The sequence below is a fragment of the Astyanax mexicanus genome, chromosome 10 (assembly GCF_023375975.1).
Source record: "Astyanax mexicanus isolate ESR-SI-001 chromosome 10, AstMex3_surface, whole genome shotgun sequence".
In the NCBI taxonomy this organism is placed as follows: domain Eukaryota; kingdom Metazoa; phylum Chordata; class Actinopteri; order Characiformes; family Acestrorhamphidae; genus Astyanax; species Astyanax mexicanus.
Window position 1 is genome coordinate 32,423,740 of NC_064417.1, and position 23,122 is coordinate 32,446,861.

At 39.1% G+C, this 23,122-nt stretch overlaps 1 protein-coding gene across 1 annotated transcript in view; it reads right to left on the reverse strand.

Moving 5' to 3' along the window:
• pdgfc (platelet derived growth factor c) overlaps positions 1-22,846 on the reverse strand; it is a 95,406-nt gene extending 72,560 nt beyond the window's left edge. The window contains exon 1 of the mRNA XM_007245527.4: positions 22,117-22,846. Within this exon, the coding sequence (XP_007245589.3) occupies positions 22,117-22,225 (109 nt within the window). The 5' untranslated portion in view covers positions 22,226-22,846. The remainder of the gene's footprint in view (positions 1-22,116) is intronic.
• Between the last annotated feature and the right edge of the window lie 276 nt (positions 22,847-23,122).

The following is a 23,122-nucleotide window of genomic DNA, read 5'->3' on the forward strand; positions in this document are numbered from 1 at the left end:
TGAATGACCCAACACCCAAATAGCCCAAATTGCGCTGTGGTGGTCATGTGGGGTCCTGAGCATTGTAAAGAACAGTGTGAAAAGAGAATAAAAATAATGAATGCAGAGAAACAGATACAAGACTACAGTCTATAATTTGTGCTTTTAGCCACCCTTAAAGGACACATCTTACACATGCATTTTTGGACAAGCTGCGAGATACAGAAGTGTAACTAAAAGTAAAAGAATCGTGTGAACTGGGCAGAAGAGTAATATTAAAGGATTCTGCATTAATATAACTCAGGTTACGCAATTTTACACAGTTCTGGAGAGTCATAGTGTCGACTTTCACCAGAGTTACATAGCGCAGTTAGCAATGTCCTGAGCCCACAGTAGCATTGATATATAGACACTATTCCCCCCAAGTGAAGCATCAGCATGATCTGAAGCTGATATTATAAGGTAGAAATCCTATATAATTTATCTGTTTAAAAAAAAAATCTATCTAAAATGTATCAATGTAATGAGGTCCCTGGCAGGGGCTGCCCACTTCTTCCTGGCACTAAACCCGTCTCTGATCATTCGTTACATAGACAGAGCTTCAGCCAGAGCTTGATTGAAGTCTCTTGACTCCGACACGCTCGGCCACAAAGCAGCGCGCCATAAATCACGGCATTGACTCCGCCTGAGCCGACAGGAAGACAGCTGCTGCTCCTCCACCTGCGGCCCAAGAAATGGATCTGCGGTCTCCAGGGAAAGTGGCAGCGCCAGGACCGACCCACCAGCATCCCTGCAGTGTGTGTGTGTGTTATGTATGTGTGCGTGTGTGTGCGTGCACAGAAAACCTATTTGTGCTTGGGCCCAAAGCCAGGCATTCTCCTCACACCCCGCGTGATTGAGTTACACACGCCGGGGTGTGTGACACACGGCCGTATATCAAATCACAGCATGTGTGCGGCCGCATAATGCAATTTGCCCGCCGCTCCGCCGGCGCAGTCCTGCGACAGGTGTGCCCGTTACTTTTTTTTCCTCCGCAAATATAATGTCCATATTTCAGCGGCGAGCGCCCGGCTGCTGACAGACTGATGATGAGGCCACTGAGCGTCGCATTCCAGCAATCATAGCGGAACATCGCAAGGTATTTTCTGAGATATCTCGAAGATCCGCATGAAAAATTACTGCAGGTGCCACAGGAACATCAACCACCATCAACAAGGAGGCCAAAATTAACCCTAAGGACATATCAGTGGGTGGTTGCTAGTGTGTAGTTAACTGGTTTACATGGTCTCTTCAGTGGTTGCTGTCATATAACACTTAGAGTTGGTGAGGATGACTGCTATGGTATCTAGCAAGCACCAAAGAGGAGACCATGCCAACCAGTTTATTACACCCTTGTTACCAGCCGCTGATAAGTAATGTCTTTAGGGTTAATTTGGCTCTTGCCTTCTTGTGGTTGGTGTGGCACAGTGGATAACACTCCTACCTGCCAGTTAGCTACCAAATCATGTTGCAGACTGGGTGACTATACTGTGCTACAGCAATAAAAGTCCTTGGGCAATACTCCCAAAACACAACAATGGCCCACCTCTGTAATAAAAATAACCTTTAACTAACTGCCATAAATTTTAATGTAAAAGTGAACCCAAAGGTTATAACAGCTATGGTTGATATGGTGTTGTTTGGGGTTGATTGAATGGTATCACAGGTGGTTGCCATGGTGCAGACGACAAGGTAGTTGAAACAGTCTCTCTACTGATGGCAACAGCATTATACTTAGTTGGTGGCACCTGGTTCCTGTGGTATACAGCATCTGATGTTTGTTAAGTGGTTGCAGTGGTAGTAGTAAATTCTAACTAGTTAAATGCTATCTTTGAAGGTTTTAACGGTGTAGAGTTTGGTATGGCCTGGTTGCTCATCAGCCTACAGTGCTATGATGTCTCTGTCGGTTGCTATGGGATTGCTAGGTGGGTGCACTAACACAACACTTGCCAAATGATTGCATTGGTTGTCTGGTTAACAGTGGTTTCTATATTGTTGATAGGTGGCTAGAACGGTATTCAAGATGGTTGTTAGGGTGTAGATAACTAGTTACATGTTCACTCTGTTAGCTGCAGTAATAGAACACTTTTGGAGGGTTTAGTTTGGTTGTTCTAATAGTTGCTATGTGGTAATCTGTAATGGTTTCTACCATGGTGTTGGGTGGATAGAATGGTATCCCAGGCGGTTGTTAGTTGTTGTGTTCTCTCTGGTTGATGTGGTATATCCTATAGCTGCTTGCAGTTGTGTCTCAGGTGGCTATTGCTTAGGTGGTTATAGTGGTATGGTTGATGTGGTATCTCTGGTGTTTAGTGCCAATATTGACAGGGCAGATCACCATGCCTAATGGAAAGCATGTGTTAGAAGAGTTTTCAAGAGTCTCCAATGGCTGATAAGTGGTGATAACTGCTAACAGATAAACATGGTATTTCTGATGGTTGATATGGTGTTGCTAAATGGATTGAATGGTATCTCAGGTGTTTGCTAGGGTGTTGATAGCTAGTTGACTGTGAATGTTCACTCTGGTGGTTATTTTAATACAGTATGGCTGCTGTGTCTCCGTATCTCTGATTGTATTAGTATCCCAGGTGGTTGCTTGGGTGTTGCTAAGGAGTTATAATGGTATCTCTGGTGATTTGTGTTGGCGTTGATAGGCTACATATATGTTATATATATATATGCAATATAGGTTATATTCCGGATTTTTTCTTGGGTTTCCAACATAGTTGCTGTGGTTTTCTATAAGGTTCCAATCTAAAGCACAATGAAACTACTCTACACTTACAGTATTTGGGCTAAAATAATATTTTACACAAAGATATAGCTAATATTATCATTCATTCTTGAGTTAGCAGGGGTCTATTAGCATGATACTGTTTGTGTAGCGCTAACTGCTTCCTTCTAGTCATTCTTCATTATTAGCAGTGTCAGCGTTTCAGGGTAATACGTCTTTAAATAGTGATTTAGGCTCATCTGCTAAACCACATGAATGATCCCACCTCTCCGAAACCACAGGAATGTCACTACAGCGCAGACTGAACACAGCCATTTCCCCCCGCTGTACACCGGCTTCGACCGGCTCAGCATCCTCTGGCTTCATTTACTCATTAGCGACTTCCTACCTCACTCGCTCTCGCAGAGTTACTCACTGAGGCCAAAAACAGAACTACACAGCCTTTTTACTGGAAAAACCCAATCCTGCCACCCAGTTATTATTCATTTCCCTTTAGAACCGTAGAGCAAAGCACCGACAGATACCACAGAGCTTTTACAGCACGGAATTCTGCAAAACAGAAAAGCTGGTGTTTAGAATTGTAAGTTCTCAGCTCTTATCACACATAAAAGAATAATTAAAACCAGATCCTATAGGTTGCTGCCAAGGTATCTGTGGTGGCTGCAACATTGTAAACCCAGTTAAATTGAATTTAATTCATTCATTTACATACCATTGGATATTTCTAAACATAACTCAACTTTTTTAAAGATTGGTGAACATTTGTGGCCACATATAGTGTACATTCAAACAGCAATCTTTGATCATTGAGCACTTCTTTTCTATTGGCTTTTGGTACTAAGCTGGTATCTGTAGCTTACTGGGTGTGTCCCCCAGCTTCTGACACTAACCATCAGTGTGTAGTAATACCCCCCAGGCTACCTTAAGTAAACTTTTAGTAGCTAATGTGTTATGATGAACTGCCTGACCTCTATGTTATAGGTTATAAGAGCAAGCATCATTTTCTAAGTTGTTAACTCTAACTGTGTTGACCGTATGCTAAACTGTTCATTCTATAGCCTTTTCTGCCTTCATCTAATCCTCTAATATCTATTTTTAATCTATGTTTTTCTTAAATAAATAAAAAAATACTAAAGAGAAACCTAGTCAAGTTTTTTAGTTAGTGAATTGAAAAAAAAAATAATAATTTAGGCAAAAATTGCATCAAATTATTTAATTATTTAAGCAATTTTAACTTATAGGCTTAAAGTGTAGTAGGGCTACATAATATATATATATATTCTTTCAGCAATAATATATCTCATTGCATGTAAAGCAAATTGAGAGAAAATGAAAATTCAATATTCAACAGGTATACAGGGGACATTTTTATCAGGACATGTTGGATTACTGACTTCTGGGAAAATGTATCTTGTTAAAACTGACTGTATGTTTAAATATCATGACATAAATCAGAACAACAAAATACCATAATACAATTTTGCACCCAATACTGTGCAGATCTAGTTGCTAGGGTGTTGCTAACACATTGATATGGTATCTCTTGTGGTTGCAAGGGTGTTGTAAGGCAACTGCTCTGGTATTCCAGTTGGTCCAGAACTGATAATTTAATACACTGAGCTTCAGCAGTTATCAGTTATGTAACAGAAATGAATGACTTGACCAAATGGAGTCAAACCAAAGAATGTTGTAACTTTCTGAATTATATGTTTTTGTTTTTTAATTATTTCACATTGTGTACAAACTATGTACTACTTCATACTACGTGTGCAATTACTAGAGATGCACAAATTGTGTTCTAAATATAAATTCTAAATATTTTTACAAAATGTAGGGGATAAAAAGAGTTTATCCTGCTTTTATTGAAGTAACGACCTCTACTGTCCAGAGAAGACCCAAAAACCTTCCAATCTATGTCGTCTTCCATCTATCCATTGGACAGAGCTCCATCATAGTGACAACAGGTTTGGTAATGGTTTATATACTCCACAGAGAGCCTATTAGCAATTGCCTACTGGCAAGATTAAACAATGCAGGGAATAGACAAGCTGTTTGTGTGCATTTGCACATCTGCCTCCAGAGCAATGGATGCAATCTGAAGTACTGGAATGCACTATTCATTAGAACAGTGGGTGACCATAAACATTTGGGAATATAGTGTAGATATAGGGAACAATGAAGGACAGTAGTTTTTTTAAAGACTACTGGAAGTAAGTGTGTGTGTGTATGTATGTGTGTGTTTGTGTGGGCTGATACACTCATTCATTGGCACTCAAGCCTCAAGCTGAACTGAGGTAACACACAGCTCAGCGCGGTGCGGATATCTTCCCGTAAGAACAGCAGCGCTCAGCTTCACACGAACAGTCTGCGGCCTCATCGCTTCCCGACACTCAAAGCTCTTCATATCAGTCACTCTCTCAGAAGCTAAACACTAAACAAGCGAAATATGGTCATACATAATCTTTAAGCCCTAATTATAGGGATCATCTAAAGCCTATGGGCTTCAGTGCCAAGCCTTCACCACCCATCAGACACATCCGCACAGTCTGCAGGCTGCAGACGCGGTTGTGCAACACGTACAGCGTGCCAGTCTCATTCAGAACAGGTGGCTGCACTGTTAGGGGTGTAATGATATTTTCATGATTTATGATTCTTATAAATGTGACTTTTTTTTCCAAATGGTGTGGGAATCACAGGGCACCTCAGCCAAACGATATATCACAATATATTGCCCTTCATGATATAGTGATTCTGCAATACCCTACATATCACCATGCAATCCTTTATGGTACATAACGGCAGGAATTATGGATTTATTGGTGTCAGTTTTAAAGAAATCAATGACTAATATTCTTCACCACAAGTTTACCTTATATTCATTTGAGTAGCGCCATCACATGGAGTAATGAAGCAGTAACTTTTGTAACAAGTAAAATTGGTGGAGAGTTTTAGGAAGTTTAGAGTGCCTATGTTTCAACAAATACATCCATATTTGATGCCACAAATCAATAATGTATCACAAAAAAAATCGATATCGATATTTAGTTCTATCCCATTTTTTAAAAAATGTATACAGTAAATATACTCACTGTCAAAAAATAGCTGCAAAAATATTGTAGTTGTACCTGGAACGAGGTATGGGATTGCAATGCTATTTAAAAGGAAGGTAAAATTTACCAGGACACCATTTACAAAAATACATGATTACAAATTTAGATTGATATGGGTAACTTTTAGTCATATTTACTAAGCTACACATACAGAAGTAGTGTGTAATGCATGTGTAACACATGTGTAACAACACTGCAGCATGCCAGATGTCTCAGCGTGTAAAGAGTTGTAGAGGTTCCTAATGGAGTCCTATAATAATCCATCCCATACAGCTCCAATATTATCACACAGTTCCTGCAGATTTTGCGGTAGGGGTGGAGTTAGGTGTTGACAGCATGTCCAATAACATCACAGACATTTTCAATCAGAGATAGGAATGCTGAAGCATGTTGCCATGGTATAGTATCTTTATTTTCAAGGCAAGATCCTGAGATGGCAGCAGTATATGGACGAGCATTGCCCTGTTGGAAAAGCACACTAGAGTGTGCATTCAGAAAAGGTAGGGCCACTGATCGCAGGACCTCATTAACGTGTGCTGCCAAAGGGCCTGTAATAAAGATCATCACCTCACCCTTTCCTCTCTGAACTTATACTATACAGTATTAAGTATATTCCAGAGAGTCCTATTCTATTGACTGTACATTTCTATAGACATTGTATAAGACAATAAGTCACCCCTAGAAGTGATACGATGGACACTAACAGCTTAGTGATAGGAGTAGGACATTCTGAGGACAATTGTGCTGGTTCTTATGGCAGGGCTTCCTACCAGCATTTTTCAAATCACTATTTAAAAACGTATTACCCTTAAACCAAGGAAAATCATATGGTGCCTGTATGCCTCTATGCCCAATAGTACCGTATCTCATCTTGTATCTTATATATATATATATATATATTTTATTTTTTTTGTCAATGGGAGTATAAAGGTGATTCTGAGTGAAAATAGAAGAGCAGTTTGCTGATGTTGGCTGACTGACAGAATGATCTCCTCAGCAGCTCTAAATCACAATAGAAAATAATCTTGAGTCCCTGATAGATATCCTCGTTTCATAGAAATGAACACGGCTACTTATAAACGCCCTTCTCGGCCAATCATCTGCCTGCTTTCACGCCTCCGCTTTCACAACACGGTTCGAGGGCAGACTCAGACATCACTCATCAGTGGCAGGCGGCCGAAACACAGCGGCTCGGATAAAAATGACTCACAGGGGGACGGAGAGAATGAGCAGTAAAAAAGGAAACGAGAAAGTGGACGAAAAAAAGAGAAAAGTCACAAAAAGAAAGAAGGGAAAGAAAGGAAAAGAAGGGGGGGTGGCTGGGGGTGCATTCAAAATACCTCTCTGACAGCGAGGGCTAAAATCTGCCAAGGTATGTAGACATGCCTGGAAGAGATGGTAACCAAGGTCAAGTCGTCACATTTACCTGCTGCCAAAACCCTCTAAAGCCTCTGGAATTCCGTTTGCTCTGAAAACAGGCAATATCCACAGACAGCTTACGGCTAATAGCGCAGAATTATCTGTTCCGGCAGGGTGCAAGCAATCACAAACAGTTACAGGTTATCCTCTTGTTTCAGCGTGGGGGGATTTAGTTCGACCCTGAGGCAGGCTTTCAGAACAGTGACTTACCCTGGGCCAAGTACGCATCTACCGTACGCACATTCTCGCTGGCCTCAAACGGCACTAACCACACCAAAAAAGGCAATGGTTAAGCTCATGGTTTTGCCTATCTTTGCATTTTACATGATATCCAGACTCAGCATGACCTCATCTACTGAGATACAGTCCTCAATAAACATTCCTATATGTTAGAAAAGGAGATACACTGATTAAGCATAACTAGGGGTATTGAGACCACCTCCTTGTTTCTACATTCACCGTCCATGAACATATATACACTATAGTCCTGTATCTGTTTCTCTGTATACTTTATTATTCTACTTTTACCTTGTTCTTCAATGCTCAGGACCTCACAGGATAGATCACCACAGAGCAGCTATTACTGTGTTCGGGTGGTGAATCATAATATTCTTAGCACTGTGTAGACACTGATTAGCATGATGGTTTAAACACTTCAGTGTCATTGCAGAAATAAGAACTACCAATAGCGTCCTGTGAGCAGTGTCCTGCGGGCAGCATCCTGAGCCCAATGATGAAGGACTAGAAGATGACCAACACAAACTGTGCAGCAACAGATTCAGAGCTTCTTTCTCTGTCTTTCCTTTATCTAAAGCTAAAGTGGGTAGGAGTGTCAAATTGAATGAAGGACAGTGAGTTACACCGTGTTTAAGAACTCCAGCAGCACTGCTTCAGTGGTGAAAAATGAATGACCCATCACTTATTATAGCTGCTATTTGGTAGTCCAAATAAGAGAAACAGAAACAGGACTACAATCTATAATTTGTATTTGAGCCTTCCCTAAAGGACATGTCTTACACTTACTTTTCTGGACAAGCTGATATAGATATAGAAGTGTAACTATAGGTAAGAGAAGTATGTGGACTGAGGCTTTAAAGTAATGTTAAAGGATTTTACTCTAATATGTGATATGAGTCTGTAATTAAAGAATTCTGTAATTCTATAATGTCCTATATAATAAGCAAAGCTAAAAATATATGGTCACGGTGGTCATAATGTTATGTTTGATTGGGGCACAGATTTAAATCACTCTTCTCTAAGGACAACATTGAATTTGGTGCTGTTGGCAGGACGGCCGGTCTGGGTTAAAAATGGCAGAGACGCCCGTCTGAAGGCTGTCAGTGTTTGATGGATGACGGGTGTGAAGAACAGTATAAAGGTGTCAAGGTGAAGGAAGTGCTGTCGTCTGGGAGAGAGGCTGACGGGTATTTATGGAGTCAGGTAAGTACGACCTGAGGGCCCGTTACTCCAGATCATCCATACCAAACAGCAGGACGTCAGACAGCCTGTATCACCTCCACGGCTGTGCCTTCTATAATTATATTAATGGAGAATGGAGGACTGGGCAATATATTAGAAAGACGACATCACAATACTTGATTACATTTTCATGATATATGATACAGTGTGTATTATTATCTATCAGTTTCTAAAGAATTACATAAACTGATTTTTTTCATAATTTTGTTTACATTTTACCACAGTATATATTTATTTAAATAGACAAATAAAGCATTCATTTTTACTATATATTTATTTTCATACATGTTAAGACATTTTTAGATATTTCAGAATATTTGTAAATACTGCTTTTACTGCTATATATATCATGAAATACATGCACAAATGTTTTAAAATGTTTTTTTAAATTAAATAAACTAAATAAGGGTTCTGCATATTGTATCATATGCAAAAACATTATCAGAAATTCTGCTATGACAATTCTGAATTATCTTTTTTTTTTTAAGCAGTCTGATATGTATTTATTTAGCTATTTATTGTATTTATTTTTAATTGTTCATGAGTACAGTTTATATGCACTGAATATCCTGCACTTTAGTTTTGTGGTAGATATTTATTGTTACACTACTTTTTTATTTTTGTTACATCATTAACATTTTATACAAAATCAGGGTATTGGTTAATTATAGTTTATATATATATATATATATATATATATATATATATATATATATATATATATATATATATATATATATTTTTTTTTTTTTTTAGTTTGTTCCTACCGACTGTAAGACATGCTTATGCTTTTACTTAATAAATGTTAAATATTTATTTTTTGCTTTTGTATATTGTTAAAATTATAATTTTTTTAAAATAAATTTAAAAAATCAACGTTTTATCCTATAGCCAAAAATATTGCTATCTCTAAAATACCATAAAAATTTTGTGACATTATTTTAGTTCCACATTATACACCCCTAACCTAAACATTTTTTTTTTTGTTTACATTTTTTGGTCTTTTTTGTACGTTTTTAGGTGAATGCTGCAAGGAGCTTTTTATCACATTTTGCCTTGTTGCTATGGAGTGATTTATAGATTTAAACAAATATTTGTAGAATTATAATTTATTGCATGTATGGCACAATTATTTAGCACATGAGGAAATACTACATGCGTCTATGTTATACTTGAGTATGGAGTAAAACGCAATAGGGACTCAGCAGTTTCCCACATTAAAAGTTTGAAATCTCAGCCCTGAAATGTCGTATAATCTAATTCCAACTGGAAATCTTTTAAATGGTCAAAAAGTCAAATATATCTTCCTTTCAGAAAACCCAGAAACTTCTCTACAGGAGCTCTTCCACTGCCCGCGGCTACGCTAAAACACCGACCGGCGCTTATCACAACATATAATCTTCCAGCAGGACCAGCGAGAGGAAGCAGCTCTGCCTGATTACAGACTTCCAGCCTCATTTCTATTTTTCTTTATCTCTCGTTTCACAGGGTCTTCCCTCGCTGATTCGAGGGGCGTGGCCTGTCACTCTAAACCCGTCATTATCTCAGAGGAACCTCTGCCCTCTGCGGATCAAAGAGATTTTAACAGATGTCCGGATCAATCAAACGGCCGGCGAGGACCAAGACTGATGGTGCTGATCTCAGAGTGAGACGGGGTTAATGGACATGTTACGACTGACCCTGGATTAAAGGATTTAGACTTATTGATGAGTGACAGACTAATTAATAAATGCTTATTTTTATTCAGTGTCCTAGTGCATTATGCTACTGCATCACATCTTTACAATACAAAGTTTAAAAAGTTTTCAGAAGGAGAAAAAAATTACATAATATTTATATTTTTTTTAAAAGGCTTAAATAATTAAATATATAAGTAAAGAATCAAATTCATCACTTTTTTAACAGTTTTTTACAACATATATAAAATATTACAATTTGTATAGAATACAGTAACTGTGTCCTGTGACTTTTGACATGTCCCATGGAAGCTAAAGAATGTTGTACTGACCTGTGAGACATGTGGATGTGGTCTCCTGCATTGAACGTGGACATGTTTTGTGATTTTTGACTCTACCCTCTAATCTAAGTCTCATAATTCACCTGGCCTTGCCATGAGCACAAAAGCATATGATATGTGAATACAGTATAATATTGTACAGTTGTTTTGCCATTTGCTTAAATTTTTTTATAGATGTATACATCATTCCCAATTTCTAGTTATTTATTTTTTCTTATAATGTGTTTAATATAGTATCCTTTTCAGATTGTTTTTGCATCAAAATTGTTCACAGTAGTGGTGAATGAAACAATGCATCTGGGGAGAATAATGCCATTACACCTAATAGATTATTGTTATGAATACACTACACACACACTACCTGAAGGCTGAGACACTGTTGAACTAGAGTCTTAAGAAGATTTTGACTTCTGAGAAAATATATGTTTAAGAGACACTTATAATAAAATTATATTTTATATTAATTCTCTCTAATAACTGTCTATTTACAAATTAATTATCTATGTAATAACAGTGTAGCTGTGGGTAAAGTACATATTGTTATAGTCATATATTTGTTACAGTCATACAGGTTATGTATTTACATGTTTATCAGAGCCAGTTAGGTATAGCAAAATATTTTATCCCAGTTTCCCAAAGCAAAATCACACAACATGACACATACATAATTACAAAATGTACTTTTACACACGTGTGCAACAACATAACCTGTAAAACTGTAATAAACCTGTACCAATATGTACTTCATCAGTAGTTACATTAGTTATTACATGGATTGTTACTGTGTAAGTACACAGTTATTAGAGACTCTTATTATAATGTGGCAGCAACAATAGTCCTGCAGGAAATGCATTTTGAGTTGATGGGAGGAAGTAAAGAAAATGAAGTTCAACATGTTTCTGGATCTAAAAGTGTGAGACAGAACAGACAAGAAAACAGAAAACAAATCAGAGCTCTGACACAGTTCTTTAAGGGACCTGCACTCCTGCACTCCGTCCCTCAGCCCGGGGTCCTGTTACGGACAGGCATGTGTGCGCCAGCGGGCGGGCCGACACGGCAAACATCAGGCAGGCACCGACTTGTTCTTCTGCTGAATCTGTCCCGCTGCCAGACTGAGCTGGACACAGTTACCCTGTAATCTCCAGCCGTCTACGAGTCCTACAGCCAAAGGTTCGCCCTCGCACCGTCACGTGTGCCATGCTGTGGGTATATTTAATGCTCTCTGTGTGCCAGGGCTTCTTTTCTCACTTCCAGAGGTCCCGAGAGAATCCGCTTTTACGGCCTTTTCAGTTTTTAGAAACAAGACTTTGATTTGGCAGAGCAGCGAGTGTAGACTGACAGCTGAACTCAGTGCCTACAGGATTAAACTGTTTCTACATGTCGCACCAAAAACAGCTCCAGTATTCATACAAGTAGGGATGTCCTGGTCTGATCCAGTGGATTGGGATTATGGGATTTTGGGATCCAGATATATTTTAATAAAGGCTGTGTATTGCCAAGAATATGGCAACATAGTATGTATCAAGACATAGGGTTTGCGATTCAATATATCACATTATAGTATAATGATACTACAGTAGTATAAAAAGTTTGTGCACCCCTGATCATTTTCATGATTTACCTTTATAAATTATTGTTTTTTTTTTTAACAGCAATTTCAGTTAAATATTAAAATGCCAGTCTGTATTATTTTGTTTCTAAACTAAAAGCAGAAGCATTTCTCAATGGAGAAGGGAAAAAATATTTTGTTTAATGGTACCAGTGTGCTGGAACAACCATCCCTGCCAAGCCTAATACATGTATATTCATTCTAAAAACTGGGGTGTAGAGTCGCATTTCCCGGGAGTTCTTCTTGCCAGTTATTTGTACAGCCTCTGAAAGAGGTTCCGGCTCAGTTTTACTGAACACGAGCGACTGGTGGAGCAATGGAGACTTCAGAAGGGGAAACTCTGAGCTTAGTAGCTCTAACTATTCACTCATAGTTAATCCAAAGTGTATAGTTGAAGTGAAGTTTCTGACTGAGCGCGCTCTCTCTCTCTCTCTCTCTCTCTCTCTCTCTCTCTCTCTCTCTCTCTCTTTCTGACTGAACATAACCTGGAATCGGATTCATCCGCTCTGAAAGGAGACCGCATCACACCCGCCCAGTTTAAAATGATTCTTCTGCATGCCCGGCGAAATTACCCATTCTGACCAGAGAGGGCCCTAAATCCTAAACTTATAGAAATCAGCTTTAAATATAAAAAGTTTACATCATCGCTGTCCAATGAAAAACACTTATCTCCAAAACAGCAACTTTACAGGAGAGAGAAAAAACCTTGTAAACTTTCAATGTAAGTCAATGTAAAAAGAGTTAATTTCAGGTAATTTTAAAGAGTGTCTATTGGTCCATTCATCAAGAAATTTTGGCACAGTGTAAGGGACAGTTTGTTTGTTTAAATTATGGAGATAAAAAATGGAGATAAATGTTTTTCATAGAACATTCATAGGACGACGATATGATTTACAGAAAGTGTGCAATAATCATTTAATCAATATTAGGCAAGTGCATAAATAGGGCAACCTTATTGTTTTATTGATCTAAATACTATTAGCAATAATTATAAAAAAAACATTATTTGAAGCTCATTGACCTTTCACCTACATTCACACAGGTGAATTCAATTATGAAAAAGGGTTAAAGTAGCCAATTGCAAGTTTTCCTCCTCTTTGCATCTTCTCTGAAGAGTGGCAACATGGGAGCCTCAAAACAACCTGAACTCTCAAATGACCTAAAAACAAAGATTCTTTAACATAATGGTTTAGAGGAAGGATACAAAAAGCTATCTCAGAGATTTCAGCTGTCAGTTTCCACTGTGAGGAACATAGTGAGGAAATGGAAGACCACAGGCACAGTTCTAGTTAAGGCCCAAAGTGGCAGCCAAGAAAAATCTCAGATAAGCAGAGGAGAAGGATGGTGAGAATAGTCATAGTCAACCCACAGACCAGCTCCAAAGACCTACATCATCTTGCTGAAGATGGTGTCACTGTGCAACGTTCAACCATTCAGCTCACTTTAAACAAGGAGGAGCTGTATGGGAGGGTAATGAAGAAGAAGCCTTTTCTGAGCACACAAACAGAGTCGCTTCAGGTATGCTAAAGCACATTTGGACAAGCCAGAATCATTTTGGAATGAGGTGCTGTGGTCTTAAAAACTTTGAGTTTTAAAAACGCAGAATTCCAAGACAAACACTTGCTATAATAATATAATTTTTGAGTTGCCAAGGATATACAGTATTTATAGCATCTGTCATTAAGCTGTCTTTGAGCTTCAGCTTCTCCTGGCAGTGACAAAAAATAGTAACATGTAATGATGCAATTTTTCTCTAGGCCCCTTTAATGGACTGTGGAGTTTTTTCAGAAGATAACAGGACACTTTAGAGTCTGCAGTGTAAAACAGTTTTTTTTTTTTTAAGTTTAAAGAAGATTCTAACATAATATCTGTAGTTCTAAAGCATTGACTGTGTTTGAGTCTCCAGAGACTCTGCATTTGCTGCCTTTTCAGCTTTTAGAAAGGCGACTTTGAGTTGGCAGGGCAGCGAGTGTCGACTGACAGCTAGTCTCAGTGCTTACAGGCTGGCAGCCAGGAGTGCCGGGTGTAGAAACGAGGGTCAGGGTGGACTCTTACTTTAACAGGGACTTATTTGTCCCAGTTTGTTTCATTTTACAGCACTGCTGGGTACTGAAAATCCTTTGGCACAATGTCCCGCTCGTTACAACAGTGGCACAATAAATGCACACTAGATACAAGCTATGGAAACCACTTAACACAACACACTGGTAATGTGGAGACTGGCAGCCAAGACCGAGTTCTGCCAGCTGCCATACTCTCCCCTCTGCACCGGGCTGTAAAACACAGCTAATATCTGAGATATTACTCACTAATTGAGCTAAGATGTGCTGTAATGAACTCACTGGGCTGATTCTGGGAGTGACGGGAGTGTCTGCACGTGTAAAGTAAAGAAACTTTAATAAAGGTTACAAATAAATTTTCTTTCCTTTTCAATTACATTTTCAATTATAAGGCTTATATCATTTATTTTACACTATATGACACTGCCTACACAGATTACTAAAATGATGACATTGCCTTGTTGACTTCAGTTGACTTCTGGTAAAAAAAAATCTGCTTGCAATATATTGCAGAAAAAAAGTTTTCCCAATATTGCATGGAGGTCAGAAAAATCACATTACTGACTAATAAGAAAATATATTGACATGTCCATAATAATAAGACACAAATTAAACTTAAAATCTACATCACCCAAACATCATCATTCATTGCCCTTGTAAGAAGGGTTAATCGCATTATTGTGATATTATTTAGTTATTATTAATGGCATGCAATGGCATCTAAAAGTGAAGATAATACTGATTCTTGTAATCTTTATTTTATCTGACAATTCCTTATTTATTTATTTTTTCCAGGTTGCTTTAACACAATGCCCTCTGACAACCTCTAAACCCTATTATCGCACATTATTCTCAGCTCGTAGCCGTAAGGAGAGTTCTCAGAAGAATAACAGAACAGTTTATGGTCTGCAGTCTGGTTTACTGTTTTGTAGTGGAACATGATCATTTAAAATAAACCATGTAGTTCTAGAGCTTTGTCTTTTTTCTGTTTCTCTTGAAACAAAATAAAATAACTTGTCACTTTGAAACAGACTGATTATAAGGCGATTGCAGGGGAAATTAGAACTAAATGGCAGACAGCATGGTGTAGGTGGCATCCTGTGAAATAAAAAAAAGAGCAGAAGAACAGCCTGCATTTCCCAGTTAACCTAAACGGCACATTAACCACATTCCTCCCTGGGTGATCCAGTAAATCCAATAAAAGCCGGAAATGAGGAATAATGCTGCTGCTGGTGGTCCTAAAGAGTACCCCTGTGCTCTGTTCTCTCCGTCAGTGATGCTGGAGGGACTACAGCAGATTAATGAGGGATAATTTGGCTCTAATACAAAATGCCTGCAGCTGAACGCAGTCAGCGCTGATCGAGTACATAACGCTCACAGGGAGGATCCAGATACAAGTCTCAACAAACCAACAGCGACCTTTCAAAAGAAGAGTTTTTCCATAGCATATCCATATGTTTCACACAATATTTTACTTTTTCTTTATGATTAAGATCCAATCACAAAATTGCCCCGTTTAATGTAATACAGGTTTTTGTTTATGAATTGTGGCATTTACTGTTTATGTTGATCTTTTTTTTTTTTTTTTAAATGGATGTATACATTCAATCAGAGTAACGGTATCATCTGATTAGCGCCACCACGTGAAGTAAAGAAACAGTAACTTTAACTTTAGTGCGTCAAATTGGGGGCGTGGGGGTCTTAGGAAGTTTATTGTGCCCACGTTTAAATAAAAATATCTATATTTAATCCATGTATCAATAATAATGATATCAATATCTGTTCAATTATATTTCAATATAATGCAACCTCCTCACAGGTTAGATAACATGCTGCTAATTAATACTGAGATAAAATTACTTTATTTTTAGTACTTAACATAATGAAACATTCTGTATGGTTGGTTTTAAATAGTTCCAGCTATTTTTTATTATGTACTGTACATACAAACAGCTCTGGAAAAAAGGTATATGTGTAAAATGAACATTGTTGTTTTATTCTATAAACTACGGACAGCATTTCTTCCAAATTCCAAATTAAAATATTGTCATTTAGAGAAAATGAGAAATAGGTTTTCAGACCTCAAATAATGCAAAAAAAATTCTTATTCATAAAGTTTTAAGAGTTCAGAAATCAATATTTGGTGGAATAACCATGATTTTTAAACACAGTTTTCATGCATCTTGGCATGTTCTCCTCCACCAGTCTTACACACTGCTTTTGGATAGTTTAATGCTACTTCTGTTGCAAGAATTCAAGCAGTTCAGTTTGATTTGATGGCTTGTGATCACCCATCTTCCTCTTGATTATATTCCAGTTTTGTTTTTTTGTTTTTTTGTAAAATCAAAGAAACTCATCATAAATAAGTCTCTTATTTTTTCCAGAGCTGTATGATGTGGTATGTTTTTTATGCTCCATGATAAAATGGTTCAACATTGCAGACTCTAACTTATCTATTTGATTTGCCTTTTGAGAACTCTTCTCAGTGCTGTTAGCTGGGCAATAATTCCAGTAAAGATTGGGATAATGCATTAAATTAGTGCATTAAAAATATGGCTTTTGGATCAAATTGGACGTCCCTGTGAGAATGTTTTAAGTCTAGAATTAAGTGTTTCGTGCCAAACCCACTCTAGATCATTCTGTTTATGTCTCGACTCCTAATCTCATCCACACTGTTCAAATTACACCTGAACACTAAGAAGTTATGGGTGTCAGAAGGTTCAGAGAGCCTCTGTTAACATATGTATAAATACCATTACTAACATCCCCAGAGCCACATTACCCTCTACTGATTAATATCACAGCCTGAGCTCAGCCTGCAGAAATCTGCCAATAAGCCCATTCACATCCCAGAACACGGGATTTCACGTAAACTGCACGCAGCGAGCAGCTATACGCTAAACACACTGATTTAATCCTCGCTGGGCCTCATTCATCCAGCATTCCTCAACACTGAGTAAATCTGCTTCTACAGAACACACAATCTGCAGAACCTCCCGACCAACCCGTCAACACCTCTCCAGCCTACACACACACACACACTGATCACCTCTAATCAATCACTGCAACAATTAAAATTCAGCATTATTCATTTCTAATCCTTTAGGAAATTAAAATGAATTCTTTAAATTAATATGTTTGACCACAGTATGATTCTTTAGAATTTTTTTGATGTGTTATTAAATTTCACTACAGTTCTACGGTAAAAAAAAAAAAAAATCTTAATCAAATGATTTAATGTTTCAGGGTGCCGAGTGGTCCAGCAGTCTAATGTGCTGCCACGATGAATGGGAGGTCGCACGTTCGAATCCTGTTTATGTAGCTTTGCCATCAGCTTCCGACACCCAGAGGGAGCAAAATTGGTCTTACTCCCTCCGGGTGGGTAGATGGCGCTCTCCCCCCATCAAAGGTGGCACTGGGCAGCACAAGGCATCTTTGTGCAAATGTATTGGATCCTAGTCGCTGCATTTTTCACAGAGCGCGCTAGCCGCTCTGACAATGATTTATCGGCAGCAGCTCGAAAAAAGGGGTAACTGACTTCACACGTGTCGGCGGAGGCGTGTGCCTTAACCGCACCCTCCTAGGGTCACAGGCGCCACTGGTGATGGGGATGCACAAAGGGGTGGGACAATTGGATAGCCAAAATTGGGAGAAATAAAAGAGAAAAAGTCAGAAGTGTTTCTTTATGAACTGTTTGAAATGTACCTTCAACCTTTAAGAATTTAATGCAACTTAATGCACTTTAATGCATTTATTTATCTGATTCAAATATGATTTTTTTTTAAATAAATCATTAGTGCATCATCAAAAAATATTGATTCAATTTAACATATTTATTTTAATGTGAGGAAATATGTGGGCACTTCTTTTAATGAATGCATTCAGCTGTGTCAGGATGAACCCATTGCTGACACAGATGTGCAAATACACTTACTTACACAGCTTGTTTAGTCCCTGTATAGAAGTACTGCCAATAGTATAGGATTTCCTGGAGCAGACAACCAATAATCAAGCCAATGAAACCATGGCTGTATATATATATCTCCAGTCTCCTGTATTAAGCTGTGAAATGGATGGGATGAGTTGGGGACCTCACAAATGCTCTTGTTGCTGAAAGCAATCAAATACTGACAGAAAAGTTCCAAACCTAATATAGTAGAAAGTCTTCTCTGGGCAAGATACTTCATGCACCATGACATTTTGATCAATAAATCTGCCCATACTTTACTGAATACTTTATTAAAGCTTGTCAGTAAGTTCAGCAGGTTCTGGAGTTCCCTCATCAGACCCAAATTTGTCCAAAAACTTGCTGACCCAGTGCCCAAACAGGTCACAAGGTCTCTTTTAGCGCTCAGTTCTCCAGCTGGAGAAGCAGCCCAGTCCCAAATCAGCAGTTAGTGGCAGCTTCTATCAGCAGCAGTAAAGAACAGCTGTGATAAGGCGGCCATTGTGGAGGTGATAAAAGAGGACTAGAGAACAAGCCTCACCTTTCAGCTGCAGTTGGCAGCGTATGGCACTCATTCACCTCCATTCTTTCTTTCTGAGGGTCACAGGGGAATAAGGGAGGGCAGGTAGAACCTGGTGCCCCATCTAACCTGTCCAAAACCTTCACAAAACCTGGCCCAGAATTAAAAGAGCTGCATAAAAGAGCTGGAACAGCCAATTCAGTTCAATTCCAGTTATTTTGGAATGAATCTGAATGAAAGGTACAATATATTAGTGGCAGTGAAGGTACTGTAGAAGCTGGAGTACAGGCTGTAGAGTCTGAGAGTCATTCAGCGCATAATGCTTTATTGTATTGTGGGTTTTAGGCTTTTGGAAATGTCAGCAGGACAATGAGGCTGAAAATTGCAGTTCACTTCGGGCCATTACTTGAATCTATTCACCATGCAGTAGGGTTACACAATATACAGCTCTGGAAAAAAATAAAAGACCACTTAAAAGTTCCTTTGCTTTTACCAAATTGAAAACCTCTGGAATATAATCAAGAGGAAGATGTATGATCACAAGCCATCAAACCAAACTGAACTGCTTGAATTTTTGCACCAGGAGTGGCATCAATTTATCCAAAAGCAGTGTGTAAGACTGGTGGAGGAGAACATGCCAAGAAGCATGAAAACTGTGATTAAAACCAGGGTTATTTCACCAAATATTGATTTCTGAACTTTTTGAATTTGAATTTGTTTTCTTTGCATTTTTAAAGGTCTCATATCTCTGCAGCTTTTTTGTTATTTCAGCCATTCAACAACTTTCTTTTTTCTTCAAAATCAGAAAATTCAGGAAATTCAGGAAATGAAGTGCTCTCTTTATTTTTCCAGAGCTGTAATCCATTCATCTCAGTATTGTCTCACGAAATGCAATTGCAATACATCGCAGGAAATGCCATGCCAAGCGCAATGTCAAATTACATCACATATATCAGGTTGCAAAATGAATAATTTTGTATTTAAAGACGAATCCATGGCTTGTCTATGAGTATCTATCAGAAGCAGAATATATCTGCTCAGCTTCATTTATTTACCTCCAGTTTTGATTCAGTGCATTAATAATATCAGGACATGTCAGACCATAGATCATTCTGGTTCCGGTGATTTTTTTTCATGAAAATAATATGAATATAATATGTATGTTTTTTCCCAATACTGTGCAGCCCTTCTACTGTACATAGTGTGAAAAAGCTATAATTATGATATTTTCATGTGTGCTGTGCATGCATCAATCTAAATGTGGCATAAAAACACATATGTACTAGAAATTAAATATTTTAACAAACAATTTTTATAGTCATACTTTCAAACTGCACTGTAATACCCAACCAACCACATGGGGAACCATATTAACCACATGGGATACATTGACTACCAGCTAGCAACATCATAGCAACCCCTTGAATACCACAGCAACCACATAGCAACAATTTTGCAGGCAGTGAAAGTAATTAAGTTGTAAAATCAGTCTGTGATGCCAGAAAAACCAATCTAATGTGCAGATCAATAGAACTGCTGTAGCACCATATTTAAAAGCTTTAAATACAGTAAATATATATACCTAGAGCTATAAACACAGCATGTGCTAAACCCCCCGGTGACCCCCGCCACTGTACACTCTTGCTGCCCTGAATTTTCCTGAACACCGTGGGTCATGCTGGAGGTCCAGTTCTCCCACCAACCTGTGTTTATCCAAACTGTCATCAAAGCCATGTTTACATTTCAGCTTCACATTAAAAACAGAGAAGCTGGTGAGTTTTACAGAGTGTGTAAGTGATGTGTGTGTGTGCACGAGTGTGTCTGAGTGTGACGGGTAGGGGATGGGGGGGTTGTAGAGGTGAGCACATCAGCAGCCACATGAATACACTCATTCTGCCATCAGAGAGCGGCAGCGCCCCCCGGGACACTTAAACACACACACGGATAGAGTTTAAAGCCAAAGGTAATTTCCACATCCTACCTGCCATAATGGGGCTCGGGGCGAACAAACGAGCTCATTCAGAGAGAGAGAGAGAGAGAGAGAGAGAGGAGGGGGGTGGGTGTGGGGATAGAGAGACAAGTAGGGGCAGACAGAAAGACAGACAGATGGACAGACAAGCAGCAGTCAAGGTTTTAATTTTAGAGCAGATCAGTGTTACTGTAACTGTGTAACTCTGTAACCTTGAAAATGTAACTCTGTAAATTGGTGTGTGACTGTAACTCTATGACAAACTGTAGCTGTGTAACTTTCTAAATCTAAAAATGTAACCCAAACTGAACCTGTCCATACGCAACATTTGTAAATCTGTAACTGTGTAACTCTCTAAATCTGAAACTGTAACTCAAACGGAACCTGACTAAACAAACTCTGCAACATCTGTAAGTGTGTAACTGTGTAACTCAGTACCCAGTGATATCTTGCACAACAACACAAACAAAACTTGTTACTACATTGTTACAATTGTTCTCAACTTAAAATATATTATTACTCAAATTTTTGTTATGGCTTTTTGCTTTATAACACTTGATAGAAATAGCAATGTCAACTTTTGCAAGATTTTTAAGTCTGTGTAAAGTCAAAACTGAAACTGTGCAATAGTAACTTTAAAACTCTAACGCTACTAAAACAAAATCTGAAAGTATTTGTAACTCTAATTGTAACTCTGTAACTGTGTAAATCTGAAACTGCATCTATGTACATCTGTAACTCTTACTTTAAAGCTGTACTGTAAACTTGAAAGTGTAACTCTGTAACTCTGAATCTGTAACTCTAACTTTGAAGCTATAACTGTGTAACTCTGAATCATTAACTGTAAATTTAAAAACGTAGCTCAGTGACAGTGTTACGGATGTGTAACAGGTCTCAGGCTGTATAACGGCTGTGTAACGGGTCTCGGGCTGTGTAACGGCAGTGTAACGGCTGTGTAACAGGTCTCGGGCTGTATAACGGCTGTGTAACGTGTCTTGGGGTGTGTAACTCTTTGTAACAACTGTGTAACGTGTCTCGGGCTGTATAACGGCTGTGTAACGTGTCTCGGGCTGTGTAACGGCTGTGTAACAGGTCTCGGGCTGTGTAAAGGCTGTGTAACAGGTCTCGAGCTGTAAAACGGCTGTGTAAGGATTCTCGGGCTGTGTAACGGCTGTGTAAGGATTCTCGGGCTGTGTAACGGCTGTGTAATGGGTCTCGGGCTGTGTAACGGGACTCACCGTTGAGCTCCTTGGCCTCTCCGTGCTGCAGTTTGGAGATGAGAGCGGACTCGGCCCAGCAGCTCCGCAGGAAACACCACAGCAGGCAGAGTATCGGGAGAGGCGGCATTTGGCTGGCGGTTGGCGGCGGAGCGTTGAGTCAGGTGAGCCTTTAACCTGTCCTAATACAGCTCTCCGGGTCCGGACACCTGAGGCGCGAGACAGCGCGGGCTGAAACCCTCATAGTCCCGGGAGAGGAGAGGGGAGCGCGCACCTGCGCACTGTCTCAACTTCTGCGCTTCTTCACTTAAACTAAAGTTTCTCCAACAGTCAGAACACAGCAAGAACCTGAACAGAACCCGTCCAGAACAGTCCTAGAACCCGCCCGCAGCAGAACCCGCAGCGCGCGCTTCCTGATCCGTTAACATCCAGAGAGCAGCGCGGTGCTCTTCTCGGAAAGCTCCGGGAAACGCGTCTCTCCCCAGTTTCTCCGCGGATCCGAGGAACGGAGTTCCAACAGCCGCGCGAGAGCAGGGTCCAGCATGCTCCTGAAGCGCGCGTACAGAAGTTTTAATAGATGCTTTAATCTCAGTTTCAGTTCAAAACAAAAAAAGAAAAAGTTCAGGGAACGCCGCCGGGAGCTGGAATCTGTAACCTGGAGTGTGGAGCGGACTGGGAGCTGAGCTGCTGGAAAGCTGGGGGAAGACTGGCCACCCAACAGGTGCTGCACTGGAAGGAAACTCAGCAGGAAAGAAAAAAACAGAAAGAAGGAGGAAAAACTCTACAGAAGGCGGAGACCCGGTACTCACTGCTGCTGCTGCTGAGGAATCGGTTTCAGAACTGTAGAAAAGCATTAAGCATTAAGTTATTATAAGTTATTATTATAAGTTATATTAGCATACTATGTACTGCAAATCTGCATAACATACTGTGATCTTTACACTGTCAAATTTGTTATGCAAAAGTTAGAATAACATTATTTCAGGAGTAATCAAATTTCAGTAGGTAAAAATATTAATGGTCACAA